The 19,665-nt window shown below is 41.1% G+C and overlaps 2 protein-coding genes across 17 annotated transcripts in view; one reads left to right on the top strand and one right to left on the bottom strand.

Annotated features, from left to right (window-relative positions):
* PBRM1 (polybromo 1) overlaps positions 1-12,066 on the top strand; it is a 131,163-nt gene extending 119,097 nt beyond the window's left edge. For 7 of the 14 annotated variants that reach the window (XM_070390714.1, XM_070390718.1, XM_070390719.1 and 4 more), the window contains 4 exons: positions 3,153-3,308; positions 6,218-6,288; positions 6,397-6,613; positions 7,759-12,066. In XM_070390714.1, the coding sequence (XP_070246815.1) occupies positions 3,153-3,308; positions 6,218-6,288; positions 6,397-6,613; positions 7,759-7,931 (617 nt within the window). In that variant the 3' untranslated portion in view covers positions 7,932-12,066. The remainder of the gene's footprint in view (positions 1-3,152; positions 3,309-6,217; positions 6,289-6,396; positions 6,614-7,758) is intronic. The other 7 variants (XM_070390725.1, XM_070390726.1, XM_070390724.1 and 4 more) reach the window with 1 other exon arrangement.
* A 342-nt stretch (positions 12,067-12,408) lies between these two features.
* Positions 12,409-19,453, bottom strand: UQCC5 (ubiquinol-cytochrome c reductase complex assembly factor 5). 3 transcript variants are annotated; one of them, XM_070390735.1, is made up of 3 exons: positions 19,130-19,453; positions 16,737-16,824; positions 12,409-12,794 (listed from the first exon to the last, which is right to left on the bottom strand). In XM_070390735.1, exons 1-3 carry the CDS (start codon positions 19,278-19,280, stop codon positions 12,752-12,754), a joined length of 282 nt encoding a protein of 93 aa, XP_070246836.1. In that variant the 5' UTR covers positions 19,281-19,453; the 3' UTR covers positions 12,409-12,751. The 3 variants fall into 3 exon arrangements, with proteins under 3 accessions (XP_070246836.1, XP_070246835.1, XP_070246837.1); XM_070390734.1 differs by lacking the exon at positions 12,409-12,794 and adding an exon at positions 12,956-13,071; XM_070390736.1 differs by lacking the exon at positions 12,409-12,794 and adding an exon at positions 13,188-13,212.
* Between the last annotated feature and the right edge of the window lie 212 nt (positions 19,454-19,665).

The raw sequence follows: 19,665 nt of genomic DNA, 5'->3' as shown, positions 1-19,665 counted from the left end.
CGCTGTTCTCCACCCCAGACTGCTCTTGATAGAGCATTATAGCAGAAAATATAAGTAGACCCTGAATTCTCTTCTGGAGAGACATCCAAGAGAAAACGCAAAACTATTCTTTAGGTGATGTTGACTTTTCCATCTCATTCCAGTATTCAGTTTGCCTTGTTCTGCTGCAGCCATCCTTTAAAAAGACTGACCATTTAAAAGGATTTTTGACAATGAATTATAAATCCTTTCTTGGTCACCAGTGTGCATGACTGCTAAGTGGAATACAAAGTCCTTATTCAATTCATTGTGCCCACTCTGTAATGCTTTTCTATTTAATTACATTAAACTGCATTTTCTGTTAGTATCCCAGTCACATATTCAAAAAAAAAGGAAAGAAAGAAAAGAAAATGATGAATGTGGTTTGCTTGTGTGTGTTGTCTCTGGATCTGGTAGCCATAGCAAATTTGGCTCTTCTAGAATTGGATATCGTTGTCTGACAAGCCTCCAACGAGAAGCCTGCAGATCACTTCTTGGGTCCCTCCTTCATGATTTCTCTAAACTTGGTGAGGTCTATACAAGCCCCCTTTCTCCTTAAGCAAAAGCAATCTGACCTCTTTTCCAAGGGAGTCTAAGACAATCTTGTTCAAGGCAGGCTCCATTGGGATGCTGTTTTTGTTCTTGTTTTTGCTTTTTTTTGTATTTGCTTTTTGAGGAAGAGTAGCATAAGATAACTTTTCCATTGTTGCTCCTACCTTTCATGATGGCAAGTTCTCAAATGCACTGTTGCTGAACTAGCATTTGCACTCGCCAAAGCACATCTGAATCATGGCTGTTCAGTACTTTCAGTGTAACTGATGTTGATCTAACAAATCTTGTAATTGCCTGCTCTATTCCATGGCCCATTTTGGTTAATGGGGTTCCAAAGGTTTTAAAAATCAGGCCTCGAACATGGGGACCTTGAAAGTTAGAATTCCCTTATTGACATACTGTTCTATTTGATGTGTGATATTGTAGCACTGTGCCCTTGACTAAAAAGCCCAGGGACACATTAACTAAATGAATTCAAACAGCTAAAAACATTAAAAAAAAAAAAAAAAAAAAAACAACCACTGGGGGTTGGGGGTCGGGGGAGGAAACACAAAACCAGCAGCTGCAGCATTTTAGCTCCCTGTTGGGGAATAACATCATAGAGCTCTGATGGGTGAGGAGGATGGGGCCAGTTTTTAGAAAGCCCCTGTTCCATTATTAAGTATGTACCGCCCAGACTTCTGGGCCATGGGAGTGAAGGGCAAGCATTCTCTATAGTAACCAGTCTACAGTGGGAACTTGGCAGCTATCTGGGTGATCTTTCATGGGTTTACAGGTTGCATAGGGCCTCAGTCTTAGCCTGGTTACTGTCTGAGACCAGCTTTGCTTACAAGCATTGAAGCTCATTTGAACACATGTGACTGGGATAATAAATGCCAAAGTACAGTTTAATGAAGACAAGTGTCATGTCTTTCAGTTCTTAATTTCTTCACCTTCAGCCCGTGAAGGGTGCGTTCAGATGGGCTTTTGTAATTGAAAGCAAAGTCTCCTAACATTCTTAAATTCCCTAAAAGCTGTATCTGGTGGTGGTGTTAAAAGGCAGTTTGGCAACATTGGATCTCCTCATGTTTAAGGTGATGGTGTCTGTTCAAAAGTAGTTTCTACTCTCTGAACTCTCATTTTTTAAAACTGAAATTCATAATCCTATTTCATGTACAGAAGTATTATTTAAAATTTGTTTTATTGGTTCATATAATTGTACATTTTTCAGTCAGCTTAGATGTGACTCATGACGCAGACTGAATCTAAGAATTATCAGTAATTTTATAGCTTTAAGAGACTAAACTTTTATAAATAAATACCTTTCAAATAATTCTTTAGGGAAAGTCAAAGAGTAAAATTCTTAGAATCTGGAGTTTTCCACTATTTCCCCAAGTCTCTCTATGAGTAAACTGATCTTTTATAAAAATCTTTTATAAAAATGAGGTTTGGTATCAGTCCCTCAATCCTCCCTTTGTGCAAGAAGTTGTGGCCAAAGGTGATTGCATTTTGGGGGGAAGTATTATGTTTTGTTCATTGTGATCATTTCAAATCCTAGAAAAGTCAAGTTGTTTTTCTTGCTTAAAAAAAAATGTTGTGTGGCTTCAAAGGTCTTTTGATAGGTGAGTTTTTGACATTTTGAAATTTTCTTCCTTTCACTCCTTTTGCCAAAAATACTTGTTTCTTAAAACTCTTCCTTAGCTAGCAGAAAATATTTTATCCTGTGAAGATGCACTTTGAAAAATAAAGGAATAAAAAACTGTTCACAGAAATTCTGTACCACATTTAAAATGCTCCCTGTTAAATGAAGGTTTATGTGAGGACATTTGTGAGTGTGGAGACAATGATGACAATTGGCATTTTCTCATGTCAGCAGAGCCTGATTCTCCAGCCGTTCCTCCCTAAGTGCAGGCTGAGTGACCTGGGCTTAGGTTGGCTTTCGAGGGTTTAGTTTTGACCTTTATTTTAACTTGTTTGAGATCCAAAGATGAAATATCAGACATTGTGATGGCTCTTAGTGGTTCATCAGCCAAGCTCTAGCATGATCCATTCTTAGCAGCAGTGGTGAGGCTAGAAGGGAGGAGGAGTAGATGGAAAATTCTTGCCATCCTCCCACAAGCTGGAGAACCATGCTTTGTGATCAGGGCTGTGCACCTCATTTCCCTCCATTCCAGTTTCCCCTCGTGTACCCATGATAGGCATATGAGTGTGGGCAGAGTGGAATGATGGCGTTATTACTGCTCAATTAGAAACACAGTCGCAGAACTGGTCACTCTGAATAGCTTGCAATAACCATGACCTTGGAAAGGCTGTTACTGGAACTCCTCTTTATTTTTACCTGAAAACATGCAGTATATTTATCCCAGGAAAAAAAACTACAAGTAATAATATACTAAGTACTAATTCATCCAGAAATGTTGGGTTTCATATTTATAACTTTTTATTTTGTTCATTTTTGCAACAAAATAATTGCACTAATTGCTGTTGTATCATGCAATACTAAGGGTGCTTTATTCATTAGTAGTGCATGTGGGAGGTTTGTTATTACTTAGCTCATGTTGCATGTTAATGATGCATGTCTGAAATTTATTGTGTCCTTCAAGGCATGATGGGTGGCTATCCGCCAGGCCTTCCACCTTTGCAGGGCCCAGTTGATGGCCTTGTTAGCATGGGCAGCATGCAGCCACTTCACCCTGGGGGGCCTCCACCCCACCATCTTCCGCCAGGTGTGCCCGGCCTCCCGGGCATCCCACCACCGGGTAAGAACTTCATCCTCATTCACTCATTAATCTCATCTTTATGTTCTCTTTTTCCTACCTCAACCAGTTGTTTTAGGAGGCACTTACTGCCCATTATGAGCAGGCCTTCCCACACTAAGAACCCCAGAGATGTCAGCAGCAGGGTCTATCCTGTGTGTGTAGATGCCTAGCAGCAGCACAGGACACATGGCAGAGACCAGATTCAGCAGACCTAGGGGCAGGAGGCAAACTCTAAAATCACACAATATAACATGCTAAAAAAGTCAGACACAGCCTAGAAAGTCATGCCCTCTTTATGAGTAAATAAAATTTCTTAAATTGCTAGTTGAGAGTCACATATAAAAGCACTTTTTGCTACTGAGTGCATTACTTCCTCTGATTCAGTTCTTATCTCACAGAATCTTGTATAGGTTCCCTACTGTATCTCTTGCTTCTCAATCAGCACTTCTAAGGAATTGAAGTCACTAATGTGGAACTCGTCAGAAATCCTTCAGTCAGTCCTTTTAGGAACAAAAAGGAGGGAGGGAACAAATTTGCACTGAACTGGTTTTCTGTATCTGAGTTCCCCTAAGAAGCATGACATAACATGTTAACATAGTCCACTCTACTAACTGTAGACACTGGTTTGTCTGTGGACAGAAGCTCAGAAGTTATTTTACATAGAAACATAAATGAAGTCCAGCTTTAGCTACAGTGTTACTTTATAATTAATTAGTAAGTTGAAAGTTTATTATGAAAGGAAAATCACAAGTTCCATATTAATTGTCATCATATTCAAAAGAACTGACTGACCCTTAGCTGTAATCTGGTTGGAGGGATTGTGATTTTAAGACAACTTGGAATTGCATTTGATCCATTATCCAAAATAAAAGCTAAAGGCTCAGCACAGATGATAAAATGTAACAACATGAGATTTTCTTACACAGTATTGGACCTACTGATCATAGGGTTATACAGAATTCCAAAGGATGCTTCAGAGGGTACACCCAGCAATGTGCAGGGTGAGTAAACATGGTGGCTTGGCCTAGAGCCTCCAGCCACATTCTTATTACTAGAGACTTACTAGAGAATAGTCATAACTCCAAAAAAGTGTTTGATCCAGATGTATCCAAAGAGGGAAATATTTGTGGGAGAACATGTTTCATTACGTAAATGGTGGCCTGTGTGTGAGTTGCTGTTGCAGCAGAAGTCAGTCATAAAATGGCTGTGCCCGTGTGGCAAATAGAATTGGCCTTAACTCAGTGCCTTCTCATCTTGGCAGAGTGTCTCACTGAGTCAGCTGACTTCTAAGTACACATGGGACTCAGTGGGAAACACGTCTAAGGCCAGAACTGTGTAGGTAGCAGATATCTTTGGTGGGTGTTGGGGCACTGCTGTTTGCCTCTTCCTCTTCAGATTTTAAATTGTATTTGAAAGGAACAACACACCTGCTATAGTCAGGGAGACAGGGAAGAAACACTTCTAGTGCCTACATCCACACATTTCTGATGAGGCTTTGAGAGGAGAATTCAGTGAACTCCTCTGGGGCCCACATTCTCACCTGCTGCTCCCTAGCATGGCATTTGTAAATAGAGGAAGGAGAGGGGTCTGCTGATTTGTTTGTGCTGCTCTACAAAGATTGATACCAGCAGCTCAGGGAGGCCCACTGTGTTGTGGAATCTTAAGTCTGGTGAGTGTCTGGGAGGCAGGGGGTAGAGGTTAATAATATGTTGCAGCTTACCCACCACAACCTCTTCATTCATTCATAAATAATCATTAGGATCCTATCATGGTCATCCAGGTGTACCTACCCTTCTGAGTACTTGAAATATAAAAATCCCTGCTTTGTAAACAGAAAGCTTATTTTTACTTACTATTTTCTGTCTAGCAAATGTCTAATACCTCCTGGAAGTAGCATTTAGTAATTCTGAACCTTAGAATATTGGGCTGGTTCTGCCTGGTCAAAATGTTAACATTTTGAAACCTAAGGAACTATATAGAATATGAAGTTAGCTCCTCTTGAGCCTTTTATGCAGCCAGTAGGATTTGTTTCAGGTTTAAACAACAACTCACCAGGATTTCTGTTGTAGTTTTTAATGAACTGGGTTTCTTGTATCTCTTTGTTTTGAGAACAGTAAATGGATGGTCCTGAGATTGTTAAAATAACCCTAGATACTAAATTTAGGACATCTCATTATTATCAATTAGTACCTGTGAGACAGAAATTGTTTATGAGGAGTCACCAAGAGTAATTTACAAAATTATTATCAGATACATACTCAAATATAGTAGGACCATATCTTTCTCTTTCCCTTCATTTTGCATTTGAAGTGATAGCCCTTTTCAAAGTGCTGTCTATCAGATGGAAGTGTCCTCTCTCAGCCAACATTAGTAACTCCAGTCAGAACTAGAGGAGCTGGTGGCCTGTGAGGGGACATCAAGGATATGCCACAGAGCTCATTTAACTATGCACTTGCACAGCCTCTTCCCTGTGTCCTATAGCCTACCACACTGCTTACTGCTGAGCCTGATTGAATGCCATTACTGCTGAACTTAAACACAGGCTTCAGTACAGGAAAATGTGTTGTCAAAAGAAAAATACCTTAAAAATATAGGTGTATTCTGAGTATAGCTTACCTAGGGAAATACTAGAATTTTTGCAGGGTTCAAATAATTTCCAAGCCATAAATAACTAATACACATCTGACAAGTTGAACTAGCACTGTCAAGTACCTAGGAAACAAAAGAATAGGAATTTCTATTTGAAAGCTACATTCTGTGTTGGGTGCGTAGGGTTCCTATCCACAAAGACTCAACTGCAGAGAGATCCATAGGCTTGCATTATAAATGGCATAATTTCTTATCAGACAGTAGTTTTTTAGTCATGTCAACCAGAGCCTCTAATTGAGACATTGCATTCTGAATTACAGGTGTAATGAACCAAGCGGTGGCCCCTATGGTAGGGACTCCAGCACAAGGCGGAAGTCCATATGGACAGCAGGTAAGCCTCCCAGTTGGATTTTCTAGACTTGACAGAGTTCACATTATATTCTTTCTCAAAACATGTACTAAGTATTTTTTCCCCTCACTGTGTGGTCTGCTCTTTCAGGTAGGAGTTTTGGGGCCTCCAGGGCAGCAGGCACCACCTCCATATCCTGGCCCACATCCAGCCGGCCCTCCTGTTATACAGCAGCCAACAACGCCCATGTTTGTGGCTCCTCCACCGAAGACCCAACGGCTTCTCCACTCAGAGGCCTACCTGAAATACATTGAAGGACTCAGTGCTGAGTCCAACAGCATTAGCAAGTGGGACCAGACTCTGGCAGGTAAGGAGAGTCCTTCTCACTAAGTATGAAATCCATGCTTTGTTCAAGTCCTCTTGCTGCTATTGCCATATTATAGCCCAGGGAAAATACCCATTTTTCTTATACAAGTAAAATAAATGGTATATTTAATACAAGGGTTTGAATCTTCTTTGTATATTAACATCACACTTTGAAAAAAAACTTTTTGCTGAATCTCAAAGCTTAATTTTGTCATAAACATCACCGTCATCTTTTTAAGTATATTCTGAATTTTTTAAAATTCTTTTTTATGCATTTGGACATTAAACATAGATGCATTTGAATAAATTAAAAATTATTTCACCTCAATTTTCAATTTTTTGTGTGGTAAACCTCACCTGAGGATATTTTTTTCATTGATTTTTAGAGAGAATGGAAGGGGAGGTGGGTTAGAGGGAGAGACAGACATGGTAGATTGGTTACCTCTGGCACACCTAGATCATACCTACAACCCAAGTACTTGACTAGGAATTAAAACCAAGACCCTTCAGTGCACAGGCCAATGTTCCAACCACTGAACAACACCAACCAGGGTTCACCTCAATTTTTAAAAGAGAAAAATATATTAGAAAATATGTTTCTGTTAACCTATCAAGTTAGTCATTTAGTTCAACAGACTTATTCAGTACAAACTAAAAGAATTTGTTTCTACTCATTCTTTATTTCTAAACCAAAGTTGATAATTTGGTTTCTTTTATAAGAGTAGTAGCTATGTTTTACCTTTCTTCACATTTACCTTTTTAGGAGTTTTTCTTCACATGGAAGTAATTATTAATTATCAGGAGAGGCTACAAAATATTAATAACCTAATCTTTTAGGTGTTTGTACAGCTCTTTGGTGAAGTCGTTATTATAAATTAGGTAATTTCTAAAATACAAAGCATAAAACAACACATCCCTAGTTAGGTAGGCTCATACCTACCTAAGTGAAGTAGTTTTCTAAAAACCAAGATGTCTAATAAAATTATATAAGAAATTTACTTGGAAATATTCTGCAGAGTTAAAATTTATAATATTAAATAAATCATTATGTTTTTATGTTCTAATCTATCAGACCTTAGGACTGAGGGAAAATTTGTTACCTTAAAATTCCTATTTATATTCCTCTGTCTATACTTTAATTTTCAGCTCGAAGGCGTGATGTCCATTTGTCAAAAGAACAAGAGAGCCGCCTACCCTCTCACTGGCTGAAAAGTAAAGGGGCTCACACCACCATGGCAGATGCCCTCTGGCGCCTTCGGGATTTGATGCTCCGAGACACCCTCAACATTCGCCAAGCATACAATCTAGAAAACCTTTAATCACATCTATTACGTTTCTTTTATAGAAGCATAATGAGTTTTGTGGAATAGTAGCCACATAGTTACAGGGGGTTGGGGGGAGGAACAAAGGATGATAATTTTTATTGCATTTTACTGTACATCACAAGGCCATTTTTATATAAGGATACTTTTAATAAGCTATTTCAATTTGTTTTTGTTATATTAAGTTGACTTTATCAAATACACAAAGATTTTTTGCATATATTTCCTTCGTTTAAAACCAGTTTCATAATTGGTTGTATGTGTGTAGACTTGGAGTTTTATCTTTTTACTTGTTGCCATGGAACTGAAACCATCAAAGGTTTTGTCTTGGGTTAGGGTTTTTTGGTTTTTGTTTTTATAAAAGAACAAACTGAAAAAATACACACACACACGAGTTTACAGATTAGTTTAAGTTGACAATGAAATGTGAAGTTGGTCCTAGTTTACATCTTAGAGAAGGGAGTGTACTTGTGTCTGTTTCATGTGCCTGAATATCTTAAGCCACTTTCACAAAAAGTGTGTTCCAGGTGAAGTGAAAGGTTGTTATTTAGGTTATTCGTGTTTGGCAGACATGGCACATTTGCTCTATTAACTCAGAGGCTTGCTGCAGAAATCTGGAGTCAGTGCTGTCTATCTTTCTGCAGCTGGTGCGTCTCCCGGACACCTGGAGAGAGACCACTTTTTCTTGTGCTGAGTTAGATGTCTATGGTGTCAGTTATTTTTCTAGAACATGTGCACAACCCTGAATTATTCTTAGTCTTGGCAGGTAAGTTTAAGGGTACTTTTGATCTATGTATAATAATTCACAATGTATGCCTATATGTGTTAGATGATTTAAAATTTTAAATCTCTTACATTGAAAAAATATTTGAAGTTCATCTTGAAGAAAGCATTGAGGCGTCCATGGAGGTGATTTACTTTTCAGCATAATACCTAAACTAACAAAGGGAGTGCATCACTAGATATGAGCTGTATCAGAAGCCTAATTGTAAATGGGTAGACCGCCTGCGTATGCAGATGCTTTAGTATTCTTTGTTTCCTTGTCAGATGTGGCTTTCTTTTTTTCTAAGTTTCTTCATTGTAATTCTCAACCAGAAATTTAAAACTTCCTAAAATATTTAAAATTCAGCTTGTGCTTTTAAATTTCAAGAGAAAGGCATCATAATTTAAGAAAATGCTCATGAAAAAGACCATTACAGACCCTAAACACTTGGGTTTGATGACCTTGTCTCTTATATGACCCTAAAATAAACATTTGGAGGCAGTGTATGATGCTCAGACAGGTAAAAAACAGCAAATATGGAACAGTGTTTCTAGGGTTTTTGGAAACCTGCTTTATTGTAGCAAAGTGGTTGCCATTGTGGTTGACCTTCCACTGCTGTGTGTAAGTTGAAAGAGTGACTTTCAAAGGATACTTTTTTCTTTTAGTCTGGTATGACTCAATACCTGGTATTTCATTACCATTCTTACTAAATCATGGGGACAAAAGTGTGTAGAATGGATAAAAGTCTCTTGTATCTACATAGGAGGCCCTTGTAACTTAATTGCCTATAGTCAACCACTGGATCTCTGTTTGCATCAAGTATTTTAAATAATTCTGAATTTTTAAAAAATGTATTGCAATAGTATATCAGTACCTTATTGTTAAACTGAATCAGATAAAGAAATCTTCAGTTCCTGGTTATTTGGGCCATTGAATCATCATGGACTGTATAATACAATCAGATTATTTTATTTCTAGACATCCTTGAATTACACCAAAGAACCTGAAATTTAATTTTGGTTAAGTTATTTATTTATTTCATGCGTCCATTTTATTTCCCTTTTTAAGGTCTGGATGAGACTTCTTGGGAAGCCTCTAAAAACTTTACTGTGGGCTACATGGGGCATTAGAAGCCAGAGCACTCCTCCTCCGACTCCTTCCCAGTGTCTGGAGGTGCTATCGGAACCATAGACCCGGCCAGGAGCTTCCCTAAGGCAGTACAGAGTCGGGCCAGGGGGCCACTAGGCAGGCCCTAATTAAGTTTTTCTTTAAAAAAAATAATTTATTTTAGAATCATGTCTTTCTGTATATTAACTTGGGGAATATCAGTTAATATTTAGGAAATAAGATTTGAGGTCAGCCATCTTCCAAAAAAAAATTTTTTGCTCATTTAAAAAAGTTCAAGTTAACTATACACCTTTTATCCATGAGTTTAGGAATTGTAGTGATATGGCTTAGAAAGCATAATGGCCTAAGTATTTTCAAAATATAAGTTCATGTGGAAAAGAATTTTGTTTATGTGTGTGGAGGAAACCTATAGGTTTAAAATAATATGTCAACCAACTGATTTAAAAGACCTTTGTTTTGTTTTTGAAGCCACCCTTGTCTTCCTATGAGGAAGAATTGAGAGGGGATGCTTCTCTGTGTAAAACTCCAAATTGGTGGTGTTGACTTTTGAGCTTGAACATTTTCAGACTTGATTAAAACTTGGTTTATTCTAATTTCTGTATCAAAAGAGTTTTACGTGGTAACTAGTCTTATAACATGTATGTATCATATGTTTGTTCATCTAAAGCTTTTTAATCCAAATAAAAATGGAGTTTGCAAAGTGATTTGGATTAACCAGATTTGGTTGTTTGTTAAAGCTTGTCTCAGATGTTAACTTCAAACAGGTTAACTCCTGCAAAGCTTGATTTTGTGCTGACAGGGATACAGCTGCTAATTTAGGGGAAGAGTGCTCCTCAAAGTGTCCAGACACTGGTCCAGGGCTCAGGAGCATTAACACAAAGCCAAATGTAGCCACACTGCTGTCCTCAGGATGGGCAGAAATGCAGGTTTCAGTTAAAATTAAAGAGTTACTGATTGCAAAATAAAATTAAATTTAAAAAAAAGAGTTACTGATTGCAGAAGGTAAAGAAAGCATGTTCTAGATCAGTGATGGCGAACCTATGACACGCGTGTCAGGTGACACGCAAACTCATTTTTTTGGTTGATTTTTCTTTGTTAAATGGCATTTAAATATATAAAATAAATATCAAAAATATAAGTCTTTGTTTTACTATGGTTGCAAATATCAAAAAATTTCTATATGTGACACAGCACCAGAGTTAAGTTAGGGTTTTTCAAAATGCTGACACGCCGAGCTCAAAAGGTTCGCCATCACTGTCCTAGATCATAAAGCTGTATAACCCGTTTCAAATAGTTCTTAGTGATCAGAAGAGATAAGTGTCCCAGGTATGTCTTTAACATGCTTATAAGCTCTTAAAACATGACCACACTTTTAATAGAAAGTGTTGGTAAAATCAACCAACTGTTTTCCTCTAATATCACTTTGCAAATCCCTGTGATTCTGTTCTCCTAAGCTTAGGGCTATGCATACATCTTTGTTCATGAGTATATTTTGGATCAGTGATGTATAAAACATTCCAACTAAACACTATGAGCAAACAAATACTGCCAAGTATTACTCTATTTCTTTTTGGTTTGGAAGTGTGCTAGGTCAGCTGAAGGAAAGTTTAGAACCTAACAGACTATTTCTATCCCAAAAATTTATGTATTCATTGGATTGTACATAAAAATGGCAAGAAATTTCACACGTGTGAAGACTAAAGAATTGATAATATTCTACTAGGAGAGAAATCCTTTGGGAAGCCTCATGTTCCAAGTGCATTTTGTTTTAAAGAGAGGTTATTCAGTTGGAAAAAATCAAACTTACAAAAAGATATTGATGTAATTAATTTACATCAGAGAGATTAGACAAAACTTCCAAAATAGGACTGCTAGATGAACAAAGTTACTATGTTACTAACTTAGGTATTTTATCAGTTCAGATGATCAAGTGAAGCTCCGAAGCCCAAATTCTTTCCACAACACTACAGTGGAGGTAGATTTCTAGCAATAAATGCTAATTAGGCTTGTCATTCTAGATTGAGTATTGTGGGGGTTTTGTTGTTATAATTTTTGCCTTGTAGTTGACACTAGGGGGCACTGCAGTTCTACAATCGGCATATAAGAGCAATGCCTTTTTGTTAATCCTCACCTGAGAATATTTTTTCCATTGGTTTTTTCTTTTTGTTTTTTTAAATATATTTTATTGATTTTTTTTACAGAGAGGAAGGGAGAGGGATAGAGAGTTAGAAGCCATATATATATATATATAAAAGAAAGCTCACCCTAACTGGTTTGGCTCAGTGAATAGAGCGTCGGCCTGCAGACTGAAGGGTCCCAGGTTCGATTCTGGTCAAGTGCATGTACCTTGGTTGCAGGCGCATCCCCAGTGGGGGGCATGCAGGAGGCAGCTAATTGATGTTTTTAACTCTTCCTCTCTGTAAAATCAATAAAATATATTGGGAAAAAAGAAAGCTCTAGGGAAGATCAACACAAATTTCAGACTAGTGATTCTAGGATGGAGTCAGGAAGGTGAACCAGGGAAGGAACCTGTTAGGTGACCCAGGAAAGCGGCGGCGAGGAAAGCAAAGAGAATCGAGTGAATCAGAAAGAAAAAGGAGAAGTTTATTTGCGTTCTCGGGCGAGACCCACCGGCCCAAAAGGTGGGGCCAGTGAATTTCTCGACTTCAGGGAGGGAGGGACATCTCTTTATTCAGGTGTTTGGTGAGGGCGGGGGCCTGAACTGAGGAAGTGCCCGCAGCAGGGATCATCACACATTCAACTGAGGGAGTCTCGGCCGCAGGGGGTGGGCGGCACATTCAGGAATGGGTCAGTATCTTGTGCGGGGATCTCTGTGAACTTCAAGGAGAAGCAGGTATCTGTGTCTGGCACGCTGACCCGTGAGAGATTCCAGATCTGTGAGAAATTCCAGAGGAAGTCCATTGTCTCATCCCATGTCCGCATGTATCCGATCCCGGGCTCCCTCCGACCTAACAGAACCCACAGCAGATATAGAAGTTAGATTAATTTATTAGTATTTACAACTATTCTTTGTAAAAACGTGTTAAGTATTCTCTATATGTAGCAAATATTAAACTTCTAAATCGGGGGGTGGAGGAACATGGAATAAGGCCATAAAATTGTATCATACCACAATTTTCTTATGCTGCAGTCCAACCAGTAAAATGTCCAGACACTGGTCCAGGGCTCAGGAGCATTAACACAAAGCCAAATATAGCCACACTGCTGTCCTCAGGATGGGCAGAACTGTGAGGTGAGATTCACCAGCAGTTCTTGAGGTGATGCAAGTGCACCTGAGAACCACCTTCCTCCCCCGGGGGCTCCTGTTCATCACTGGTCTTCACAGTCCATCTCTGGGCAGTGATTCTGAGTTTGCTTCAGGCAGTACTTTAATGAGATAATCAGTGGCTCTTTATACTGAGTTGGTTCCAACATAAATGGACTCAAATTAGAAAAACAAATCCCTAAACAATTTAGGAAGAGTTGTGTTTGTGACAGAGATCATTTGCTTCTTATTCATGAAAAATAAACTTTTGAAACAAGTGTTCTTTAATATGTAGCTATTTTCTTGTTTCAAAAGATGTAGACTGTGGCTATCCAAGCATGGGAAGATGCCTTTGCATTTTCTATCAGCTGATCCAAACTTATTCTGGATCAAATTACAAAATCTCTACCAATAGACTGGGCCTATGATTTAGCCAAGTCTATGGTTGCTTCACTGTGACGTTTACATTTCTTAGGGAAAGAGCAGCCTCTATTTAGCAGCTGTTTGAAAGCAGTATCTTTTATGACAGAGGGGTGTGTGAAGCCTGTCTCCCACCCCCACCCCACCCCAGTTCACAAGAGCTCCAGCCCTTGAATGTTAATGGAGCCTGGCAAGGGAAGGGTTTCACAAGAGCAAGTAATGTAATGTCTGGAATTTCCAGCACCCTAGCAAAATGTTTACAAAGTGGCAGCTGACAAATGTAATCTGCATAATTATCCTGGTTACAATGATCTTGTCTGCATTAAACAAATTTTACTTAGGTCTTACTTTTATGTCCATGATTAAATGTGAATTCTGCAAAAAAGTAAACTAAGTTATAATTTTTTGCCTAAAGAATTTCACCAAGAATTCAGGCTGCACTGAAATACATCCTGATTGATCCTTGAATTGTTTAGGAAATAGTTCCTGGACTAGATTCATTTAATGGTTATGTTTTAGGAGGAAATAATTTTTTTTAAATATATATATTTTATTGATTTTTTAACAGAGAGGACAGGAGAGGGACAGAGAGTTAGAAACACCGATGAGAGAGAAACATCCATCAGCTGCCTCCTGCACACCTCCCACCGGGGATGTGCCCGCAACCGAGGTACATGCCCTTGACCGGAATCGAACCTGGGACCCCTCAGTCCGCAGGCCGATGCTCTATCCACTAAGCCAAACCGGTTAGGGCAGGAGGAAATAATTTTCACACAGGAAAGTAGGTATTCAAGCAGTGATAGGAAAACAAAAAAAGTTCTTTTTAAGGCAGTTCTGTGTAAGAGATCTGAAAAGTACATTTTTATTTGTATTTATTTTACAAATTGAGAACATTTTATTTTTTTAAATATTTTATTGATTTTTTTACAGAGAGGAAGGGAGAGGGATAGAGAGTCAGAAACATTGATCAGCTGCCTCCTGCACACCCCCCACCAGAGACGCGCCCACAACCAAGGCACATGCCCCTGACCGGAATCGAACCCAGGACCCTTGAGTCCGCAGGCCGACGCTTCATCCACTGAGCCAAACCGGCTAGGACGAGAACATTTTATTCTTGAAAAACTGCTCAAACTTTGGTTAAAAACAGCAAGAGTCGGTGGTCTTTTTACCTGGGGCTGCTTTCGTTCAGCCTCTCAGCCCCCACCCAGGTCAGGCTTGACCAATGTGGGTCTGGTGGCAAAAAAACAAAACCCAGCAGCTTTACTGCCAGAAAGAATGTAGCATCAATTGGGGGGCCAGGAGGAAGTCTGTGATTTTATTAATTAAAAATGGCAAAATGGAGAGAAATGAACTAGGAAAACCTACAACATTGCTACCCTGATGTTGCAGTCCTGGTTTGGACAAGCAGTGGGCCAGATTTAACTGGGAGAATCTAAAATGAGAAAACCTTAGGCAACGTAAGTCTCCCACAGAGCTTGCTGCTGGAGCTACCACATGCCTGGGAAGGAACCATGCTATCTCGGCAGTGATTGATTGCACATGGCACAATGGAACTTTGGGGTGACAGCAATATCCTAAAACTACATTTCAATTTGAATTGGAACATTTATAATGACTGAAATGTTGGTCGTGATAGGAATCATACCTCAATGAAGCTGTTATTAAAAAAAAATCTTTGGCCCTAGCCAGTTTGGTTCAACGGATGGAGCATCAGCCTGCGGACTGAAGGGTCCCGGGTTCGATTCTGGTCAAGGACACATACTTCAGTTGCAGACTCCCTGCCCTGATCGAGAGTGTGCGGGAGGCAACCAATTGATGTGTCTCTCACACATCGATGTTTCTGTCTCTCCCTCTCACTCCCACTCTCTTAAAAAAAAAATTTGCCTACTGAAAAAAATCTACCATTAGTAACTGATTCAAGAAAAACTGTTCTATAATTTGTCTTATATTATCACAAACTAATATTTAATACTTATTAAAGGTCATTATTAACCAGATATGTACTTTTCTTAGTTATTCTAGTAGGATATTGGCTATTACATAATTATATTCATTTTTCTTGTTTTTATTTTAAAATAGTTATTGATTTCGGAGAGAAAGAAGCACCAATGATGAGAATCATTGATTGGCTGCTTCCTGCACACCCCCTACTGGGGATCCAGTATGTGCCCTAAGGAAATTGAACCTTAACCCCCTGGTTCATAGGACCATGCTCAACCACTGAGCCACACCCACTGTGCTTCATTTTTCTTTCCGTAAGAACTAAACTGTTGTAGTCAACCATTAAAATGATACATCATTTTCTTTTACTCAGACTGCCCATTATTGAATACAATGAAATGAGTTGCAGTAAAATACTACCAAATTGTCCAGTTTATTTTTGGTTGTCAAGTTCAGTATATGACAAAAAACAATTGAAAACTAAGGAATAGCTGTGGAAATTATAATTGTAAAGCTGCCTCTCTATGGTTAATAATTCACCTTTTGTTGAAGGTAGTCAGAATGAAATTAAACTGACTCAGATGTCTTTGTATCAGACACAACTCCTGATCCCTCTCCTTGCCAAATGTACAGAAATGCCATTTCCTGGCAACTAGAGAATGCAAATTCCAGATTAAATTGCCTAGCACGAACTAGGTATCTAAGAACGTTTTTATGCTTCAAATTTAATTCTCCCCTCGAATGTAGACTGCACAGAGATGTCACTGAAGTAGAAAATATGGGCTGCAGTTTTCCAAGCATGTTCAAATTCTCCCATGCAGACCTTAGAGCCCGGTGAACACCATCCATACGTGCATAGGAAAGGAGGAACTTGCTGGGATGTTAGCAATGTGTTTTATGTTGTTTTTTTAATATTTTTTAATTGATTTCAGAGAGGGAGAGAGAGGTAGAAACATCAATGATGAGAGTGAATCACCGATTGGCTGCCTCCCGCACACACACACTGGGGACTGAGCCTGCAACCTGGGCATGTGCTCCTACCAGGGAATTGAACTGCAACCCCCTGGTTCATAGGTCGACACTCAACCACTGAGCTACGCCAGCTTTTTGTTTTGTTGTTTTTTAATCACAGTTTACATTCAATATTATTTTGTATTAGTTTCAAGTGTACAGCACAGTGGTCAGACAACCATACACTTCACAAAGTGCTCCCCCAACATTAAGTGTATTTTTTAATGAATGTACATTTTTAAAGAATTTGAAACTAGAAAAATTTCATATTCACTTTATTGACTGCTGAAGTTTAGTCTCTGATGCTTCTTCCAGCCTTCTCTGATACTGTCTTTCTGAGGCTTTTCTCCGGTAGACATCATCTGTATTGAACAAAAATTTTACTTAGATTTTTAAGAAACTGAGGAATTAAAAATACTAAGATCTAAATAATTTAACCAGTAGTATAGGTTGGTCACTATATCTGAATCTCAACATTAATTTTTGGGGGCTATTTTGTAAATTCTCACCCAAGGATTTTTTTCCATTTATTTTTAGAGAGAGTGGAAGGAAGGGGGAGAGACAGAGAGACACACTGATTGGTTGCCTCCCAGGACCAGGATGGAGCCTGCAACAGAGGTACATGCCCTTGACCAGAATCAAACCAGGGACCCTTCAGTCCGTGGGCCTATACTCTATCCGCTGAGCCAAACCAGCTCATGCTCAACATTAATTCAATGCCAAAGTAATTTAAAACATGAGTTAAATAAGGCTATGTTAATGAAGTTCTGGACTTCAATAGCAGGGTAAGAGCTGGTATGTTCACTCTGGCTGGTGTGGTCAGGGGTTAGAATGTTGACCTGCATATTGGAGGGTCTGGGGTTCGATTCCCATCAAGGGCACATATTTTGGATGCAGGTTCAATCCCTGGCCCTGGTCAGAGTGCTTGCAGAAGGCAACCAACCAATGTGTCATGTGTCTCTGTCATATCAATATTTCTCTCTCTTCCTCCCCATTCCTTTCCACTCTCTAAAAATCAATAACTTCCCTCACTTCCGTATCCCCCACAATTCCTACTCTGGAAATCATTCTTCTTAACTGAAACGTGGCCCCTCAAAGGCTCTTCCCGAGCTGTGGCTCTGCTGCTCCCTCTCCCACACCCAGGAACTTGGGGTGGGGAGCTGAGGTCAGCTTCCTTGTTCTCAGCTGCTGCTTTCCGGACTTCTGATTCGCCACCCTCTTCCTTCAGGGCTTGTGCCATTTGCCACCGTCTTCTCTGCACTGGTACCTGTTCTCCATCACTTCCTTTTCAGTCACTGAAAACAGCATCTAGCTCCCCGGCTCCTTGAGACCCTATCCTGTCCCAGGAGGCACCCCTGTCCCCTTAGGGATAAAGCACTAGCCTCCCTCACTTCCCTGCCTTCCCCACACAACTTCTGCCACCCACTGGCACTGTTCCTATGAAGTCATCCATTCATCCTGCTCTGACCATCACCTCTACCACCTTTCTAGCCCTTGTCCTTGGACCTTTACCAACTTCTTCCCCTGAGTACCCTCCCTCCGCCCCCACCCCTCCTTCTCTCTTCCTGCCCAAACCAGCTGAAATTCCTTCTCTGATCAATAACTTCTTGATACACCTTCAAAGCCCCAACCACAGAATAACCCAACTTCCTTCTCCATGCCTCACTGCTTGCTTTGCCCTGTGGGGCCAAACTGATGCATCTGACTGGGTCCACTGTGACGCCTGACAACCGTTTCCTCAGCCATGACCCTGACCCTCCTTCAACCACCCCCAAACGGCATGAACTTTCTCCCAGAGAAAAATCATCAGCAGAGAACTCCTTTCAAGGGCTACTCCTACTGCCCTGCTCTGATCCCATCCTCTCCCACCTAGTCAACGGCCGAGGCATCTCCAGTGGGGGATCCTCTGCCTTGTTCATTATATCCTCTCATCAGTGCTCATTAAATACTGATGAATGGATGAACAAAAAGACTAAATAAAAAGCACTAAAAAAAATTTTTTTTTTAATGAGGATTGGCAATTCACAAGAGATCATGTTTCTGGAGGGACAAAGCAGAGCGGGCCTGGGGGTTGGGGAAGTCTCCCCAGGAGACGAACTAGCCTGTGCGGAGCTATAATGCTCAGCAAAGCAGCGCCCGGCATTCCGTTCCCAGTGCTGGGCCCTGGTGCCAATGACCTGCCTGTAAAAACTGGTAATCAGCTAAGCGGGCAGACAGCTCCCTCCAGGGTTTGGACTACAGAGCCCCGAGAGGACTGGCCAGTTAGCTGGAATTTCCATGAATGCCCAGGTTCCTACCCGCCTCCCCCCCCCCCCCCTACCGTGCAGTGAGCAAGTCTGTCCCCGAGACAGCATGTCACCAGCGGGCTGGCGAGGAGACCGTCCTGAGTGGAGTCCCATGCACTCCCTTCAACATGTGAGCAAGGTCTCAGGGTTGGACGCCGAAGTGCCTTTGTCGCCCCGCTTACAGGAGACCCCGTGAGCCCGGGCGGGTCTCCAGGGCCCAGTGAATGGAACAGCACTTGCCCTCCCGACGCGGAAAAAGCAGTTGAGCGCTGAGTGGAAGGAGCGGTCTGCAACCTGGGAATGACGACCTCCCAGGGGAAAAGGCCCCATGCCACCTCCTGCCTTCCTGAAATGAAACGGAGGCTGCTGCATGCCCACTTACAGAAGGTCTCCTTGCCCACGCGCACTTTAATCATGATCCACTCCATCGTTCCTCCCAGGACAAAAAAGAAGGGCAGAAACCTGTAGACGCCGAGTCGCTGCTTTCCGGGCACCCACTGCAGAACCCGCCTCACCTGGGCCCTGGAAAACATGCCCAACCGAGGTCGCGGAGAGGGGTGCGGAGAAACCAGGGCCGACGGGAGCTGCCTCAGCCCCTGGACTAAAGCGTCCGGGTGGCGGCGACGCCGTCCTGCCTGCCCTTGCAGAGTCCAGCGGTCGAGTTCACCGCGCCATCGCCGCCCGGTCTCTGCTCCCGGCGGGTAGATCTGCAGGAGCCCAGCGCGAGCTCCGGATCCACCAATCAGAGCACGGCAAGGCGCGGGGATTCGCCAGTAGAATGCGGCGGAGTGCGCGTGCTCCGTGAGACCGAGCCCGGCTGGGGAGCTCGCGCAAGCGTCGCGGCTCCGGAGGCGGGGCGGGGCGGGGCTAGGGGGCGGGACCTCCCACGTGGCGACGGCCGGCGGGGACCCGGGCCTC

Source organism: Myotis yumanensis, unplaced genomic scaffold, assembly GCF_028538775.1.
Source record: "Myotis yumanensis isolate MYYU_CA2020_CCGP unplaced genomic scaffold, mMyoYum1.0.hap1 SCAF_14, whole genome shotgun sequence".
Classification (NCBI taxonomy): domain Eukaryota; kingdom Metazoa; phylum Chordata; class Mammalia; order Chiroptera; family Vespertilionidae; genus Myotis; species Myotis yumanensis.
Note: the sequence above shows the minus strand (reverse complement) of the source record. Positions and strands in the feature narration are given on the sequence as shown.

Bases quoted from the DNA above. Each gene is read 5' to 3' on its own strand.
- UQCC5 (XM_070390734.1), bottom strand. From the start codon at position 19,280: ATGTTTTCCAGGGCCCAGGTGAGGCGGGTTCTGCAGTGGGTGCCCGGA. The intron at 16,825-19,129 runs GTAAGTGGGCAT...TGTTCAATACAG, and splicing joins CGTGGGCAAGGAGACCTTCT to ATGATGTCTACCGGAGAAAA. The intron at 13,072-16,736 runs GTGAATATGAAA...CTCACCTCACAG, and splicing joins AAACTTCAGCAGTCAATAAA to TTCTGCCCATCCTGAGGACA.